At 43.3% G+C, this 20,324-nt stretch overlaps 1 protein-coding gene across 1 annotated transcript in view; it reads right to left on the reverse strand.

Moving 5' to 3' along the window:
* Nucleotides 1-899: 899 nt before the first annotated feature.
* The window catches only part of LOC139450684 (transmembrane protein 272-like), a 42,240-nt gene continuing 22,815 nt past the window's right edge, over nucleotides 900-20,324 (reverse strand). Inside the window, exons 3-5 of the mRNA XM_071232488.1 lie at nucleotides 9,530-9,698; nucleotides 8,510-8,569; nucleotides 900-1,342 (exon numbers count right to left, since the gene is read on the reverse strand). Coding sequence (XP_071088589.1) covers nucleotides 900-1,342; nucleotides 8,510-8,569; nucleotides 9,530-9,698 — 672 coding nt within the window. The remainder of the gene's footprint in view (nucleotides 1,343-8,509; nucleotides 8,570-9,529; nucleotides 9,699-20,324) is intronic.

Consider the following 20,324-nt stretch of genomic DNA (forward strand, 5'->3'; position numbering starts at 1 on the left):
TCCATATGACTTGACAAGAAATTGAGCATATTAGTTAAATGTTTGTAAATTATATGTGTCCAAGCAGAAGACCCGCTGGAAAAGGACGAAGCTGATGACCAAATAATGGGCATCTCAAGTAGTTATGTATATTGTCTATCTGCCCACACACAAACGACCAAGCTGATCTGTGATCGAGCATCTAAAGTAGTCATTTATCCTTTATGTATCTGTCCCACGTAAGAAAGTTCAAGCTAACCTCACCAGTGATTGGGCATCTAAAGGTAGTCATTCATACATTGTCTATCTTCCCAACATCATCCTCCCGAGGCGAGGGAGTTAACTGACTCTTAAAAGTCCAGTTTCCACCCTTGCCGAACATGGTTGGAATTTCTGGCTTGATCATAGCGCCACCAGTGGATATTACGAGTCATGTGCCTTCTATGCCCCTCCTATTGACCAATCAGATTCCACCACTCATTTCACTTGACTTGCTTCAAACAAAATGGCGGCGACAATCTACACGATCTGATCGATGATCAAGAGATATAATGTAATAAAACGAGTCATACCGGGCGAAGTGAATCACATCACTTGAGCACCTTGATTGAAAACATGAAAAGATTTGGAAAATATCTGTCAACGCCCAGTTGACGGTACACATTGTTTGTGAATCCTGCAGTCGACCGAAGTCTGCACGTTGAAGTTCATGTTGTTAACGAACCGGATGTCGATTTCGTTACGCGATTTGGATTGGACTGTGCATAGACTCGTTAGTCCAGTCAAAATATAACTCCATAATTGCAGCCTAGTTCAGCAAGGGTGGAACAGTCAGTTAACTCCCTTTGCCTCGGGAAGATGGCCCGACATAGGAAGGACCAAGCTGACCTGACCAGTGATTGAGCATTTAATATAGTCGTTTATACATTATCTATCTGCCCAACACACGAGGACCGATATATAACAGCCAGCAGACACACCCCGACAATCCAAAGGCACAGGTATGTGTAGAGACCAATGATTTGTATGACCGTGAACATGTACACTGTCCGGTCGCACCAGTCGCTTGGGCGATGGAGACGCGGCGAGTATTGTGGTTCCCACAACATGAACACCCAGTAGGACCCGAGGACCTGCCACACCATTAGGAATGTGTTCAACAGAAGGTTCATCACGCGGTACGTGCGTGACGTCAGAGCGGCGCTGTCTCCTACGTCATAGAACGTGTCTGCACTATCGTCTTTTCGTGACTGTATCGCTCGCCATAGGTTGATGGTCAGCTTAAGCATGCCGAAACACCCGCCCACTAACAGGTAGACCGGGATACGGGGTTCAAGCGGACAGTCGTTGAGGTACTTCACACCTGAAGAAGACAAGGCAACAGTTAGGGATAGTATATAAAGTCATTATTTGATATGGCTGTCTGTCACCCGATGCCAACATCCCACTGAAGCCGTGATGTAACTGTATACCCATCAAAGCGGATTCAAACCCAACTCACTCACTCCATATCGACATCAAGCTGACACACCGTGATGTAACTGGAATACTGTCCAAAGCGGCTTCAAACCCAACTCACTCACTCCTCATCGACATCAAGCTGACACACCGTGATGTAACTGGAATACTGTCTAAAGCGGCTTCAAACCCAACTCACTCATTCCTCATCGACATCAATCTGACATGCTGTGATGTAACGGGAATACTGTTCAAAGCGTCTTCAAACCCAACTCACTCACTCCTCATCGACATCAAGGGGCGGTCGGGTAGCCTAGTGGTTAAAGCGTTAGCTCGTCATGCCGAAGACCCGGGTTCGATTCCCGACATGGGTACAATGTGTGAAGCCCATTTCTGGTGTCCCCCGCCGTGATATTGCTGGAATATTGCTAAAAGCGGCGTAAAACCATAATCACTCTCTCTCTCTCTCTCATCGACATCAAGATGCCACACCGTGATGTAACTGGAATACTGTTCAAAGAGCATTCAAACCCAACTCACTCACTCATCAATATCGACATCAAGCTGACACACCATGATGTAACTGGAAAACTGTTCAAAGCGCATTCAAACCCAACTCACTCACTCCATATCGACATCAAGCTGGCACGCCGTGATGTAACTGGAATACTGTTCAAAGCGGCGTTATACCCAACTCACTCACCTGACACCTCACGAGATTGCTTTTTTGAAAGGACCCATGGCAGCCTATGCTTGGCGACTAAAATGGATCGGATCGACAGCATCTTCCCGAGGCAAGTTGAAACTGGACTATTATAGTCAGTTAATGCCCTAGCCTCGAGAAGATGCATGGTCAGGTTCGGTGACCGAGCTGATTGAGTAACATTCTTCAAAATATCAAACACCGGTTTGTCTGGTCCAGACTCGACTATATACAAGCTATCGCCACGAATCTTGAATTGTTGAGTGCGGCGTTAAAAAACAAACACAACTGACCCAACCTTCAGTTGACAAATAGAAATGTCTGTTTTACTTTCTCAGGTGATGCATGTAGATCAAGTGTAGAGTAAGTGTTTTTTTACGCTGCAGGTAGCTGTATTGTATCTATATTGATCTAAAACATAGGTAGACCAGCCAGGCATAATTGACAGCAAGGGGCAAAATGTAGTCCTATCCTTCCTATCCTCGATTATCACCAGTCATGGACTGCTGGAGATATATTCTGGAGCAGATTCATTATCAGAGTGAGTGAGTGAGTTGGGTTTAACGCCGCTTTTAACAGTATTCCAGTCATATCACGGCGTGTCAGCTTAATGTGGGAGGAAAGCCCGAAGCGATGCAAGTTTCAGACGTTTACCACTTCGGTGAAACCCACGAGCAGGGGTATGGTGCTGAAAAACCTAGAAACATAATCGGGCGAACCGGGATTCGAACCCACAATCATAGGTTTCTGGCGTGTCTAAGGGACGCAACTCTTCACAGCGAATCGCGGCGCCTTAGCCGACTGGGCCACCCGTGCCTCCCATTATCAGAGCCACGTGTATGATAAATCAATACAAATCTGAACTGGCAATATTGATAAAAATGGAAAACGTTCCAGCAGTTTTATACAAATGTAAATCAATAAGAAATTAGTCAATATTGGACAAGTCCCGTTTATGTACAAGGTCAGTAATGCGTCATGCCATTGGTTAAATATTATGTAGTTTGAAATAAGTCCTCAGAGTCTTAGAACTCAGTGTCTCATGTATTGGAAGCGAAGTATTTACCATAAACTCTATACAAATAACAACACGAATGTTAATGATCTAAATTATGTAACAATGCAAATACTGTACAAAAACTACTTTAATACATCTGCAATGGCTACACGAAAACGTCGGATCGAATCCCCGATGCAACGATGCAAAAGCACTGCTGCACCGGAAACTATGGCAAATGTCAATGTACTTTTCATGGAAGGTGCTCAATCGATCACGACATCCGTACACAATGCATTTCCTTTGATAGGACGCAATCAGATCGTGCAGCATGGACCTCTGGTATCATTTTAAAGATTAAATATGCACTTCTATTTAACGCTATTAGTCTTTTCCCAGCTAATGCCTTCTCTTGTTTAAAGAAGCCACGTTCCTGATGAAAATGAAACACTTCCTGTAAAGCTAGCGTCCATGACTCGTAACCTATTATGATATCAAATATTGCTCTTTGCAGAACAAACACGTCTAACCCTGCATGAGCAAACACTGCACTTATCTTCAGTGACGGGAACAGAGCGTTACTTGCAGTGAAGTGACTTGATGGAGGAAGTTAAGATTTTAAAAAATAAAGCAGGGATGAATCGTGTTAGAATAAATTATCGATCCCAAGCCAGCCTATGCTTGTCGTATGAAACGACCCATGAACGTTCCGGGTACGTATGAAGGACTTAAGAGATCGGATAGTCAGGCTCGGTGACCTGGTTGATTGCAAGTTCGTATCCCAATTTCGTGGATCGATTCTCGTGCTGTCAAACACTGGATTGTCTGGTCCAGCACTCGATTATTTACAGACCGCCGTCATGTAGCTGGAATATTGCTGCGAGGGGCGAAACAAACACAATCGTATGAAGCGACTGTGGATTGGGTTCGGTGACTAGATGTCATCGTGCCCCGTCGGCGTGGGACTTTGCTCATGATATCGACCACTGGTTTGTCTCGTTCATACACGATTAATTACAGGTCGTTGTCCTATAGTTCAACATTATTGGCTTTGGCGTAAAATAACACTCATACACTGTTTAATAGTGAGTGAGTGAGTGAGTTTGATTTTGCGCCGCTTTTAGCAATATTCCAGCAATATCAAGGCGGGGGACACCAGAAATGGGCTTCACACATTGTACCCATGTCGAGAGGCGAACCCGGGTCTTCGGCGCGTCGAGCGAACGCTTTAACCACTAGGCCACTTGACCGCCCACACTGTTTAATAACTTCAGTAAACCTATATATCATTGCTTCACTTACATGTAATGAGGTGAGGTGAGGTGAAAAATGGGGTTCAACGTCGCGTCCAAGATTATTGCATTTATATAGCGACGTGCATGTACGTGTGTGTGTTTGTGTGGCTGCTTGTACTAGTCCGGACAGTCACTTGTTTTAGCCCCTTAATGCCGAGCGCCAGACAGGGTTACAACAAGTGCCATCTTTTAACGTGTTTTGGTATGACGCGGTCGGGGATCGAACCCCGGACCTTCCGCTCTCCGGGCGGACGCTCTACCACTAGACCACGGAAGCGGTCTACATGTTATGAGTGAGTGAGTGAGTGAGTATGTTTTACGCTGCTTTTAGCAATATTCCAGCGATATCACGGCGGCTACATGTTATGACTTCAGAGGGCATTTATATCATTGCGTCAGACACAAGTTATAACTTGTGTGTTTTTCTGTCATTGTAGCACAACCATGCTATAACATGCTTGATGGTTTAGTTTATCTGAACAATTATGACGTCATAAACTGTCCATTACAGCAGTTCTATGCTTGTGTCGCCACAAATAACCGTGGCATTACTGATGCAGACAACGCCTAAATATTGACCCACTCCATCAACGCTGGTGCAAGACCGCATCACACTAAAATGCATATAGACTACCAAACATTGTCACTTGTTCTTTGAAATCACTTCTTTTTTAAAACATTTATTTCATATAAAGAACAATTTCCTTTAATTTAGTTTCCAAAATGTTCAGAAAAACAGAAAACCAAGGTCAGACACACAAAGAACGCTGATGGCCATTCATGGTCATCCATCTGTGTCAATATTTACTGCCAAGCAAATCCCTTTCCGAAGAATGCGCTGTCATAATAAATATGATTTAATATCCATTAGTCTACACGATCTTCACTTACGTCCCAAATGCCGACGAACAAGTAATTAATTTGTTTTACCTTACTGCGTTTTAGATCTCATTTTGAAGACTTGACTATGTTGCGCCATGATGCTTGAACACTTTGCACTACTATCATGGCAGATTATTCCGCGGTAAATGCCAAAGTAGTTCCTTTCCCTTGACTAGAGACAAGTTCAACATGGAATGTCCTTCAAAGGTTATAACTAACAGCAGACAGTGGCACTAGAACGTTTCTTGTGTTTCATCTAATCCCCTGTACCAGATTACAGCCTGAAAAGGTCAATGACATTAATCTCGGGAGCGGATAGATCTAGCATTGTGTGATCATCGGTTCGTGAACGAGTTCCTGCACAATACACAGGAGTTTGACAGTCAGGCAATTGCAAGGCATGACGGTCATGTCCAAATCAATTTGTCATTTAGAGCAGTAAAAACAGTTGCGAAACGTGAAGTGAATGTTGTTTAACGCCGCAGTCAGTAATGTTCCACATACAGGACGTTGTACTGTAGACAAACCAGTGACTGAAAGTATGAGCAAAAGCCGATAGTGCTCATGCTTTCGGTAAATGACATTCCTGATCATATTGGACATTGAACCCGGCGTGATACTTTTCCGGAATGAAGTCCTGTTGAAACTTTACCAAGACAAACACGCTAGTATGTGAGCAGTGTCTCGTTTTTATGATTCAATCAAATTGGGGAGTACCCAAGAACATCTGAGACATTTCATCTTCCCGAAGCAAGGGAATTAACTGACTATTAAAGTCCAGTTTCTACCCTTGCAGAACCAGGCTGGAATTTCGTGGCTCGATCGTAGCGACACCAATGGTTATTTCGAGTTGTGTCCCTTCTATGTCACTCATATTGATCAATCAGATGCCACTTCTCATATCACGCTTCAAACAAAATAGTGCCCCTTGTCAAGAAGATGTGATTGATAATCAAGATCTTTGTTGTAATAAAACGGATCTTGCCCAACGAAGGGCACCATATCTCTTGAGCACCTTGATTTCAAACGAAAAGATTTGGAAAATATCTGTCGACGCCGAGTTGACGGTACACATGTTTTGTAAATCCTGCAACCGACCGGCAGTCCCCATGTTGTTTGTGAACCGGTAGTCGATTTCGTTACGCGAATTTGATCGGCCTATGCATAGACTCTAGTCCAGCCAAAATATAACTCCATTATTCCATCCTTGTTCAGCAAGGGTGGAAACTTGAGTTTTATAGTCAGCTAACTTCCTTGACTAGGGAAGATGGAGATGTTTAGATCAGAGGTTCATAGAACAGTTCTGGCGTCTAATCGCTGCTTTTCCTTACATATCCTTGCCTACCCTATGTCGATTTATGCGACTCAATCATAAGAATAAATACAAGATAGGCAAGATAACCATATCCAAAAAGAAATCTCTGTTTAAAGCAGAGTGCTTTGTACGATTCCGGCCATATTTTAAGCACATGTGCTCAACTATCAAATAGCGATGATACCAGTTGTTCACGAAAAAGTGCGCATATCCTGCTCCACCGCTTTCACACGTCACAAACACATGTCGCGCTGGGAAGGTAAGTCAATTGTTCACCGTAGAATATACGGGAAGGAAATGGTATACGTCAAAATTGGCAATTGCATCTGACATCATTTTTGTCACCGGTGCATCAAATTTGGAAATGTCCTCCACATGTCTACCGTAAAACATTTTGAAAGCTTTAATGGGTCCTTTAATGTTATAACCCTGATCAAACAACTTTTGAGCAAGAATCGTATGACGCTCTTTGAAGTCTTCGTGGAAAGGGCATGCTCGATAGAACCTCAAAAGTTGTGAAATGTCGACAAGGCTGAGGTTGTTGGGATATTACCCGGCATAATGTGAAAGATGACTAATGGCAAGATGAAGTCATCTCTCTTGTCATACAGTCTTGTGGAGCCTCAGTGTTAAATTCAGAACAGTCCTGCTTCAGTTTGTTGAGGCGGGAGGTTGATTATTCACATTGCAAAAGTCAAATGATCATTGAAAACATTGCAAAAGCCAATGTTAATCTATTTTGTTTTAAACAGCAAGACACAACGCCTTACAAGTTCACAAATACAGCTAAACGAGTGCCTGCTTTGTTATTACTTCGTCAATGAAAGTCGTATATTATTATTGTTTAATTGGTATGGTCCGTGCAACTGTTTAACTTGATTACGATAATTTTCTATAGTGATTGTAGGAAAATGTCAACTTGACGTTCGTAACACATTGCTATTGCTCATCAAGCCGATGTGCTAGACTCCTGATTGACTCAGCATCCCGTGATCCCTTTGATATGATCCTGCCCATGCACCTGCGGAACTAACACCGGGTCCTCACTGTGACAGACAGGGGGAGGGGGTCTGCGACTGCATGGGAGGAGCGATGCGCGAGTGGGACAGACGGGGGACTAAGGATAGGATTACCATTCGAGGCAGGAAATTGTCTCGTGGAGGATATGGCTTCGCTACCTGAAATGTTACTAGACTTCCGGTTCGTTCAAACTGCTCGCCGTCATCCAAAGAGATTCACACAGAAGCGTTAGGACAGACATGGTTTGAACGTGTGGTCATCCAATATCAGAGAGTTCAAGATAAGAGAAAACGGAACCCTATTGTAATAGGAGTTTTCGTTCGTTTTCCGTATCCATCGCTAATCTAGAGATTTCCATCAGTCGGGACCGCCAGGCGTGGTGTGAGGACACGCGTCTCTACTACTTAATGTTGGACCAAATGACATCCGTCGATGGGTCTCGCAATAATCTACGCGTCACTTAAAGCACCGGGAATCTTATCTCCCATGTGTGTCCGAAATAACTTGTTGAAACACAGTGCTTGCTAGATGAGTGAGTGAGTTGTGTTTTACGCCGCTTTGAATAGTATTTCACATATATCACGGCGTGTTAGTTTAATATCGCAGCAAATCTCCGAGAGATGTAGCTCTTTAATGAAGTCCACAGGCACGAGCGTCTTGCTGACAAACTAGACTCAAAATCAGGACAAATAAGGATAAATCAACTGCTAACAGGATCCTGCACGATTAAGGGACGCAACTCCCCACATAAATTTGCGGAAGCTCGACGACAGGGCGAACCATGCATGGCGTGCTTATATGGATACTATAGAGCAATAAGAGGTCTTCATGTTTAGAGTGATATACAGGTCAATACTTACCCATTGATAACATCACTATTGGAAGTACCATAGAGAGCGCCAGTATCCCGGTCACAAGGGCTGAAATGCAAATAATAGTCCATGAACCATACATGTTTATGTATTTCCACAATGGTTGGATTAAACGCATTAATAATACAAATTGAAGCAAAACCAAACATTGGGTCAAACATGTTAGTGTATTATCTCAATTTGGGAACACAATATCATGATTATGAAAAATGCTTTTTATATTTTTCACTATTTGAGAATAAGGGAAACAAAGGAAGCGTGATATGTATTTTATGCTTTGCTTCTAGTTGAGAAAAAACAATGACATATGAAGCATGCATTTTCATGCCTTTCCTTTATTTGAGAACAACACCAGCATATGATTAACGACTTTGTGTATTTCCTTTATTTCAGAACAACACTAGTATATGATGAACGACTTTGTGTATTTCCTCTATTTCAGAACAACACTAGTATATGATGAACGACTTTGTGTATTTCCTTTATTTCAGAACAACACTAGTATATGATGAACGACTTTGTGTATTTCCTCTATTTCAGAACAACACTAGTATATGATGAACGACTTTGTGTATTTCCTCTATTTCAGAACAACACCAGCATATGAATAACGTCTTTGTGTATTTCCTTCATTTAAGAACAACACCAGCATATGATTAACGACTTAAATATGTATTTTTATTTCAGAACATCGACGGCATACGAAGCATGAATTTTTAATGTAATTCCTCAACAAGACATAGGCTTCATGTGTTGTACACATGGGGGAACTGAACACGGACCTTCGGTGAGACGAGCGAACGCTTCAACCACTAGGCCACCTACCGTCCCTGTCCTTGTGGTGAGACAACGCACTATCCACTAGACCTTTGCAGAGACACAACATGGAACAAGGGAAAAATAGTCTACGCTCGTGGGGAATTGTTAGAAAATTAAAATGATCTGGAACTCACACGATCAGAACCGCCCACTTGCAGGAACTGCGTTTTCCAACAACGTAGTACTTACTACTTTTACATATAACCGAACACCCCCTGCAGGCGAAGTCGCACGCCCCGTCAGCCTCTTTGTTAGCCTCCTGCAGTTGTAGAAATACGTCATGGCTGGAGTGAGCACTGGACAGAGCGGCGTCCCACTCAAGGTTGGTCTCGTACAGCTGTCGGTCATCGTTGAAGGACTGCAAGACAAAGACAAGCTTAGTGGGCGTGATGGAGAGGCAAGTGGAACGGCTAGACTACGTACATCTCCCCGAGGCAAGGGCGTTAACTGGCTATAAATGTCCAGTTTCCACCCTTGCCGAACTAGGCTGGAATTCCAGAGTTACATTTTGGCTGGACTAACGAGCCTATGCATAGTTCAATCAAAATCGCTTAACGAACTAGATATCCGGTTCGAAAACAACCGGATTTCGGTCGACTGAAGGATTTGCAAAGCATGTATGGTGCCAACTGGGCGTTGACAAATATTTTGATGTTTTTGATCAAGGTGCCCAAATGATTTGATGCACTTCGTGAGATCAGGCCCATTGTATTACAATATAGATCTTGATTATCGATCAGATCGTCTTGACTGTGGGCGTCGACATTTCGATTGAAGCAAGTGATGTGACAGGTTGAATCTGATTGTACGAGGAATATAGAAGGTACGTCACTCGTAATAACCACGGGTGGCGCTACAATCGAGCCTGGAAATTCCAGCCTAGTTCGACAAGGGTGGAAACTGGACTTTAGTCAGTGAACGCCCTTGCCTCGGGAAGATGGACTACGAACGTACGAAGGCGAAGCTTAAGACTTCGAGAATAATAAGAGTAATAAATCCATACTGTAGCTGTGGTAAATCTACTTTGAGAAACACTGTTCGAGAACATAATTGTCGATTCTAGATCGTTATTAAGGGAAACAGTCTCTCCAGTCGTCTAAGACGCCGCAATTTGCAATGTAGAGTTACGTCCCTTAGGTGTGCAAGGATCGTGATGTCGAATGCTCTCATTACGAATATTGGTTTTTCATCACCATTCTGATTCCATTGGGCTTCACCAACTTTGTAAAGGTCGAAGATCAGCAAGACTTCCATCAGACTGGCACGCCATGAATTAAATGACATACTGTATACATATGACGTTAAGCCCACACGCCATTATCAACTCCTCAAAACACATTTTTAGTTTAGTGACGTAGACAGGAACGATATTAATACTATAAATGCAAACGCATTTATTTATCTAATATTGATTCACTCGATGTCAGCAAAGGACGCGTATGAACACATCAATTAATTATATATTCTACGACCAACATAGCTTATGCCATTATAACTGTTTACTAATCACAACGCGTAATGGCTCGACTGATTGTGTCCGTCTTTAAAGAATGGCCGGCAAAACCTCTGTTTTGAACAACAAGCTAGTCAAAGAAACCGTATATAGGAGCTTGACAAACTGCGGCATTCGGCGCCCTTCCGAAAAATCAGAGTCGCGTCGTCTTAGATATTTTATTGATACAAATGGACAGGACAGACTTGGTCAATACCGTCTTTACTTTCTTCAAATATCCAGGGAATGGGGAAATTAAGACCTTTTCTTCCAGTGGATTGAAACCGTGTCGTATATCCAAAACTATAGCTGTATTTCTATAATGCGATTTGATAGACGGGGTTTCAAACGTCTGGTTCTGGGGCTTGTGGCCAACCCTGTGGAAGACTATTCATAGAAGCTTACATCCGGGTAGTTGTGTGACGTGCGCTTACTGAAGAGCATTCGTGACCAACTCGTGTTATTCCGGGACAAGCCGAATAGCGCCTTTCTCGTGGCCATTTTTGCGACTGGGTTCCGTCTAAGCGCAAACGGGCATCGCTAAAAGAATTGTCAACTCATAGCGTAATAATTCATGTATATTTCCCCCATATATCATATATATTCCTGATGCTATTGAAAACACATCGGGACTTACTTTATTATACAGTATAGTTGAACACATTAAAATGTATCTTGAGTACATTTTTAAATGCAGGAGATATGTAAAAGCAAAAATTATTTCTGAGGGATTCTTTGACCTAAGTAATTGAAGTCATACGCGCATTCTGATTGGTTTGCCGTATTTTCGCACATGACATTCATCTATAGGGACGAGTCTTCTTGTAGGTTACGGAAAAGGGCGAGTGGTGACGAATGACCGAAGAGCTTTGCTGTATAACGTTCAGTGATGACAAGGGAACAGGCGAAGACTTGAAGGACACGCAGACTAATGTGGTTATTGCTTGGGGTGCAATTCATCTGCAGGCTATGGCTCATTGTAGAATAAGATGGAATGGGATTAGATTTTTAAGAAAAAAAAGTTTCATGATATTTGACCTCCTGACCTCTACCCGATCAACAACTATTTATCACCTACCCTAACGCCAACTGCCTCTCCCAACTCACCCTACGCCCAACTGCCTCTCCCCTCTCCCCCTACGCCCAACTGCCTCTCCCACCTCACCCTACGCCCAACTGGCTCTCCCACCTCACCCTCGCCCAACTGCCTCTCCCACCTCACCCTACGCCCAACTGCCTCTCCCCCTACCCCCAACTGCCTCTCCCACCTCCCCCTACGCCCAACTGCCTCTCCCCTCTCCCCCTACCCCCAACTGCCTCTCCCCTCTCCCCCTACGCCCAACTGCCTCTCCCACCTCCCCCTACGCCCAACTGCCTCTCCCCTCTCCCCCTACGCCCAACTGCCTCTCCTACCCCCCCTACGCCCAACTGCCTCTCCCCTCTCCCCCTACCCCCAACTGACACTCCCACCTCACCCTACTCCCAACTGCCCCTCCCCTCTCCCCCTACCCCCAACTGCCACTCCCACCTCACCCTACGCTTAACTGCCTCTCCCCTCTCCCCCAACCCCCAACTGCCGCTCCCACCTCACCCTACGCCCAACTGCCTCTCCTCTCTCCCACTACCCCCAACTTCCACTCCCACCTCCCCCTACGCCCAACTGCCTCTCCCCTCTCCTCCTACCCCCAACTGCCACTCCCACCTCCCCCTATCCCCAACTGCCACTCCCACCTCACCCTACGCCCAACTGCCTCTCCCCTTACACACAACTGCCACTCCCACCTCACCCTACGCCCAACTGCCACTCCCACCTCACCCTACGCCCAACTGCCTCTCCCACCTACCCCCAACTGCCACTCCCACCTCACCCTACGCCCAACTGCCACTCCCACCTCACCCTACGCCCAACTGCCTCTCCCACCTACCCCCAACTGCCACTCCCACCTCACCCTACGCCCAACTGCCTCTCCCACCTACCCCCAACTGCCACTCCCACCTCACCCTACCCCCAACTGCCACTCCCCTCTCATCCTACCCCCAACTGCCTCTCCCCTCTCACCCTACCCCAGCCCACGCTATCGAAATCAAAACGCAACAAATCGTGTGTTCCTTTCTTTGCTGTAATATCAACTGTCTATCGGGCGGTGGGGTAGGGTATTGGTTACAGCGTTCACTCGTCACGCCGTAGGCCCGGGTTCGATTCCCCACCTGTGTACAATGTGTGAAGCCCAGTGTGAAGCTGTCTCCTCCGTAATATTGCTGGAATTTTGCTAAAAGCGGCGTGAAACCAAACTCGCTCACTCTCTCAACTGTCAATCAATAATTACATTATTCCAGGATTCACTCCGTCTCCCAGTACTATTTGTGTGTGACCGACCCCAGACGCTCGCAAAATCCCATAACCTACATCTCTAATCCAAGAAGGTTCTGAGTGTAACACTGATTATTAAAATTATATTATCTAGTAAACTCTCTACACCAAGATGTATGTGTGTGTGAGTGTTACTGTGCTAGGGAGTGGGGTTTTGAAGGTAAGGGCGTGGTGGTTAAAAAGTGGTTTTTAAAAGGAAGAAAAACTCTGGGGGCAGACCATAGCGTGGATTGGGATAGAGAGTAGATGGATAATGATTATCTTTTCCAGAAAATTTGATGTTCCTTAAGATCAGGAACCTGCTAATAATACAATTCATTTAAGGCGTTGTCAGTACACACGTGGCAGTCACGACAATGGTCGGTTGACCGCGGCTATCCAGGTTCCAGATCACGAGATCAAATATAGCCTGACACAAACCAGATATCCGGTTATCTTTGACAGCGCGCCGTTGGGGAGCATATTAACAGCGACCTTACTTGAATGGAACGGATTTTGATGACAGTAGATACAACTTGACGACGTAGTGGGATTATGAGGGCTGGTCAAACATTTCTAAGCCTAACAAACAATAATCTGAAAGTGTTTCTAATTTTGTTTTGCAACATAATCTCCCTGCTTTTCACTACACTTCTCAAATCAATAGCAAAGCTTTTTAATTTCCGGTCAGGAAGGAGTTTTCTGAAGCCAAAAAAACCTATTCACGGCAGTTTTGATATCATCTTTGTCGTCATAGTGCTTTCCACGAAGGAAACAGGTGGAAATCACTTAGTACCAGGTCTGTCGAGTATGGAGGGTGTAGACGCTCTCCGATACCACATGACACACAGCAGCCTTTGCAAGTCGAGAGGTGTGAGAAGTGTCATGAAATAGTAGAACTCCTGCAGTCAGCATTCCTCACAGCTTTTCTTTGATGCAATCTCGCAGGCAATGAAGCAAATCAGCATAGTAGACCCCGGTAATCGTTTTTTGACTTTCTAAGTAATCAACAAGGATCACACCCTTTGCATCCCAGAATACAGTAGCCATAACTTTCCTCACTGATCTTGAAGACTTGAATTTATTTGGCGCCGGAGATGTGGAACGGTGCCATTCGATGGATTGACGTTTTGACTCGGGATCGTAGTGGTAGACCCACGTTTCATCACCCGTTACTTATCTCTTTTTGAATTTGACGAAATCCTCCTTCATAAGATCTAAATGTCACTAATATACAAACGGCCCCAACAGACCAACATGCACTTTCAAGGAACTACACAACCAATGTACTTCATAGACTAGTTTACTTTGTTATGGCCAATGGTTGAAAGTTAGAAAAGCGTTGAACTTTTTGAACAATCATCGTATCATGTCGTGGTTGTTGTTGTGCTACTGTCATGTGATGGTGCTGTGTTGTGGTGATACTGTGGTGTGGTGGTGCTGTGTTGTGGTGATACTGTGGTGTGGTGGTGCTGTTATGTTGTGCTACTGTGATGTGATAGTGCTGTGTTGTGGTGATACTGTGGTGTGGTGGTGCTGTGTTGTGGTGATACTGTGGTGTGGTTGTGCTGTTATGTTGTGCTACTGTGATGTGATAGTGCTGTGTTGTGGTGATACTGTGGTGTGGTGGTGCTGTGTTGTGGTGATACTGTGGTGTGGTGGTGCTGTTATGTTGTGCTACTGTGATGTGATAGTGCTGTGTTGTGGTGATACTGTGGTGTGGTGGTGCTGTGTTGTGGTGATACTGTGGTGTGGTGGTGCTGTTATGTTGTGCTACTGTGATGTGATAGTGCTGTGTTGTGGTGATACTGTGGTGTGGTGGTGCTGTGTTGTGGTGATACTGTGGTGTGGTGGTGCTGTTATGTTGTGCTACTGTGATGTGATAGTGCTGTGTTGTGGTGATACTGTGGTGTGGTGGTGCTGTGTTGTGGTGATACTGTGGTGTGGTGGTGCTGTTATGTTGTGCTACTGTGATGTGATAGTGCTGTGTTGTGGTGATACTGTGGTGTGGTAGTGCTGTGTTGTGGTGATACTGTGGTGTGGTGGTGCTGTTATGTTGTGCTACTGTGATGTGATAGTGCTGTGTTGTGGTGATACTGTGGTGTGGTGGTGCTGTTATGTTGTGCTACTGTGATGTGATAGTGCTGTGTTGTGGTGATACTGTGGTGTGGTGGTGCTGTTATGTTGTGCTACTGTGATGTGATAGTGCTGTGTTGTGGTGATACTGTGGTGTGGTGGTGCTGTGTTGTGGTGATACTGTGGTGTGGTGGTGCTGTGTTGTGGTGATACTGTGGTGTGGTTGTGCTGTTATGTTGTGCTACTGTGATGTGATGGTGCTGTGTTGTGGTGATACTGTGGTGTGGTGGTGCTGTGTTGTGGTGATACTGTGGTGTGGTGGTGCTGTTATGTTGTGCTACTGTGATGTGATAGTGCTGTGTTGTGGTGATACTGTGGTGTGGTAGTGCTGTGTTGTGGTGATACTGTGGTGTGGTGGTGCTGTTATGTTGTGCTGCTGTGATGTGATAGTGCTGTGTTGTGGTGATACTGTGGTGTGGTAGTGCTGTGTTGTGGTGATACTGTGGTGTGGTGGTGCTGTTATGTCGTGCTACTGTGATGTGATGGTGCTGTGTTGTGGTGATAATGTGGCGTGGTGGTGCTTTAATGGAGTGGTACTGTGATATGATGGGGTGTGATGGTATCGTGGTATGGTGGTAGGATGGTGTGGCTGTATGGTGGTATTGTGGTGTTTGGTATGAGGGCATGGTGTTATCGTGGCGTGGTGGTGTGGTGGTATGGTGGTATGATGGTGTGGTGGTATGGCGGTGTGGTGTTATCGTGGCGTGGCGGTATGGTAGTGTGGCGGTATCATGGTTTGTGGTATTAAAGTGAGGTGGTATGGTGGTATGATGGTGTGGTGGTATGGTGGTGTGGTATGAGAGTGTGGTGTTATCGTTGCGTGGTGGTGTGGTGGTATGGCGGTGTGGTGGTATGGTGGTGTGGTGGTACTTGGAGACTATACGGCCTTGGTTAGAGTCAGGCCTTTCAGTGCATCTAACATCTGATGCATATACAAATATAAACGTATGTATTTATGTAGGTGTGACGCGGATATCAGGCGATTAGGTAACAACAGAAATGTAGGGCAACACGTGGGAGTAGCCCTGTATCAGACTTGGGCAATCATTTCGCGTCAGCAACGTTGCAAAAATATCGAAAATAAAGGAATCGCGTTCATTGTTTCCACTCTGTTGTCCACGAGAGCGTCTGGTTGTATTTTTATGTTCGCTATTGTTCAAAGTAGAACTATTTAAGGCCGAACTCTCAGATATCAAAGTGAAACAAATTACTTTACCCAGTGATTTATAAATTGTATTTCACACTGCGTTACCATTCAAGGGGACCTAAACTCAAATTCTTGCTAATTTATATTCAATATAAAGAATGAAAATGAAGAAGGTTTCAACATATGAGATTAGCGGGAAGTTGACAGGCAGGTTGAATATCGTCGATCGGTCACGAAACACGAAATTAAAAAGTTAAAAGCTGGCCCATTCCATCTTCCTGAGGTAAGGGAGTTAACTGTAATAGTCCAGTTTCCACCCTTGCCGAACTAGACTGGCATTTCTGGGCTCGATCGAAGTTCCATCAATGATTATTACGAGTTATGTCCCTTAAATGACCTTCCTATTGACCACTCGGATTCCACTTCTCATATCGCTTGCATTAATTTTGCTTCAAACAAAATGGCAGCGCCTAGACAATCTGGTCGATAATCAAGCTCTATATTGTAAAAAAACGTCTCTTACTGCGCAAAGTGCATCAAATCACGTGAGTACCTTGATAAAAAACATGAAAATATTTGGAAAATATCTGTTGACGCCGAGTTGGAGATAAACATGCTTTACAAATCTTGCAATCGACCGAAGTCGATTTCGTTGCGCGATTCTGATTAGACTATGCATAGACTCGTTAGTCTATCCAAATTAAAACTCAATAATTCCAGCCTAGTTCGGGAAGGGTGGAAACTGGACGTTTACAGTTAACTACCTTGTCTCGGGAAGATGGCTCATTCAAATGCAGTGCGCCAGCAGCGCGTCGAAAGCGACTGAAACTTTTTTATGCAATTGTGGACGTGGCAGGTCTGCCGGTAGGGCAGGACATGCTTACCTTTTTTTGCGGCCACCAGGTGACATCACTGATTTTCAGTAATCCATTCATATAATATTCACAGCTAATTCCACTTTTACGCGCAATTAAATCTGTTCCTAAGGATAATAGAGACTGGTTATTCTTTGGCGTTGAGTGAGTGAGTGAGTGAGTATGGTTTTACGCCACTTTTAGCAATATTCCAGCAATATCACGGCGGGGAACACCAGAAATGGGCTCCACACATTGTACCCTTGTCGGGAATCGAACCCGGGTCTTCGGCGTGACGAGCGAACGCTTTAACCACTAGGCTACCCGCCCGCCCCCTTTGGCGTTGACATTTTATATGTATGATTATGATAATGGTTCTGTCGCTATTATTTACATTGTAATTAACAATAATACATCACTGGCACGGCGGCCTGTAACTATTCAAGCATGAGAGAGGGACCCCAGTGGTTGATATCATGAGCAACAATCCACACCGTCCAGCCAGTCGATAAACATTTTAGTGGGCTCGGTTTGGAACGGGAAGGGGCACCCGAATTTAATGACATGTCGACTTAGACAAGTGAATATACAATCCAATAACTGAAACAGAAACAATTATAGGGATATAACCGACTTCGATACGTCGACGTCTTGACTGCAATAGGATATTAATGATATATGTCATATTCTCAGCTTTTATTTTCTAATAATAGTCGAAAATATGGTTCATTTATATGTATATTTAGACACGCAACGCTTAAATAGACTTGATATTGAGCATATACAATGTCAGAAATGTAGCCGTACATTGATTTCCAATATGAAATGACACACCTTCCGAGAGGGCTGAAACAAACGACGTCATAGGCTTTTCATTACACTGTTATAGAGGGTGGTGGTTTCATATAGTACTCGGCCGAACATGATCATACGTTATGTCGGTGATTGCCATTTCCACTATTCATGATCAGCACATGGTTGGGACGTCAGGTGTTAATTATGCCGAGGGGGATAGGGCATAGAACACAACGTAGATCATAAACAGATAATAGATTGTCGCGAAATGTTCTAGATAAGAAAGACCTACGTACGTAATACTGTGATAAGTACCTTTTTGGGGCCCACGGGTGCCCATCTTGGTGCTTGGCTGTCGCACTGTAATGACTGTTTCAAAAACGTGTACATTGTATCAAAAGTGTTACAACGTTCTGATTCCTTCACACAGTGTAACCAAAATGTATAACATGCAACTCGAGTTGATTGTGTTTACAGCAGTATGTCAAGTCAACAAATTCAAATAGGTCTATGCACTGCCCCGCCATTGATAAAAGTGCTGGTATTGTAAGTTTCCTACTTTTCTACATTAATCGTAATATGGGAGCATCCGAACGTGGCAAGTAAAGTCAAGAAAACGCCCTTGTTTGAAATCTAAATGTTCAATAATTCATGTCATTGGAAAGTACATATCCTAACGGTGATAGACATGTGACATCTATGTCGATGTACACATTCATTGAGAGTTTTCTATGATTTATATTCACAGATACAAAAGCCCGATGAAATTGTCAGTGTTTTTGACGTCAAAGCAAAATTGACGGAAGTGGTCGTGATTAGTTTATACGCAGACTGTTTCAAAGATTATGTTACAATACGAATGACAGTTTGGAATGTATATCTTGAAGAAATCCCGGTCACGTCCATGTAGGTTTCAGTGTCTGTGCCCTTTCATTTTTGATAAAAACAATTTCAGGGTAATTGATATCGGACATTTTCAAAGCACAAAAGTGAAAGATCGCTATACAGCCCTAACAACACTCAAATTGATATCGCTTAATATAGGACATCATTATCATATCTTAATAATTAACGAGATTATAGTAAAGTACTTTCATCCAAGCGTCAGTACATGTTGCTTCAATCAAAATCGTTGAAATGTTTTTTAATGGGCAGCAATCTATTCAACAATCCAATTTCCGATCACTCGTAACTTGGGCGCCATATGTCATACAAGCATTGCTTCGTTGTGCAATCACACAGACCGCTTATTTTTATACTTCGGATGTCATGATGTGTTGTTAATGGTTTATATCTTACTTATAAAAAGTTTGAAACGATATGTCATTGGACAATTTGAAAGCTCAAGAAGCGCAGAGCTATATTTAATGCAAGGAAACTATTACTTGCACAGGTGAAAGAAGACGATATTATTGTTTTTACTGTACAATTATAAGTAATATCTATATTAAGTGAAAGGGAAATTACGGAAATATGAATTACTTTGATTAAAGTAGTGTTCAATGTAAATTTGTTTCACTATGACCACCAGAAAACATACATTCTCGTCTCAACTTGTACTTCGTACTTGGTTGCCTTACTTAGACCTTTGCTAAAAATATACTTGTATGGGTAGTCCATGAAATACAACTTTTTTTCTTTCATATTCTTTTATAAATGCAACATTAGAAGTGTATTACACCTAGGTATGTATATGCACATTCAAAGACATTCGTGACAGTATATTTCCAGTACAGTTTTTCATTTATGCCATTTCTAAAAGAAAAGTTTGAAATAGATAATGATCGTAGGTCAATGAAAGTAATGGAATTATTTGTCGTGTAAGGAAAACAATATTATTGATATTGAACTTCGAACAAATAACAAGCAAAAACTTTAATGTACTTATAGTAAATGGCTTTCAGTTATTATGTCTTTCTTTTGGCTTGGCTAAACTACAGCTTGGAGGGAACATATACACTTTAAAACTGTGAAAAAAGAACAACAAGAGATTATCATACGTTTATCGAGAGTACAGTCTACACCAATAATTTGTAAATCTAATATTAATGAGATCTAACATACATGACAGAATAATGGAAATACGACTTGTCGTGTTAATAATATATATATAATAATAATATAATATATTTTCTGAGGAAATTTATAATGTATATTTGATAATATATATATGTACACAATTGGTTATCACTTATCTTGTACAATCACAG

The sequence above is a fragment of the Haliotis cracherodii genome, unplaced genomic scaffold (assembly GCF_022045235.1).
Source record: "Haliotis cracherodii isolate W230 unplaced genomic scaffold, xgHalCrac1.p SCAF_8, whole genome shotgun sequence".
Classification (NCBI taxonomy): Eukaryota; Metazoa; Mollusca; class Gastropoda; order Lepetellida; family Haliotidae; genus Haliotis; species Haliotis cracherodii.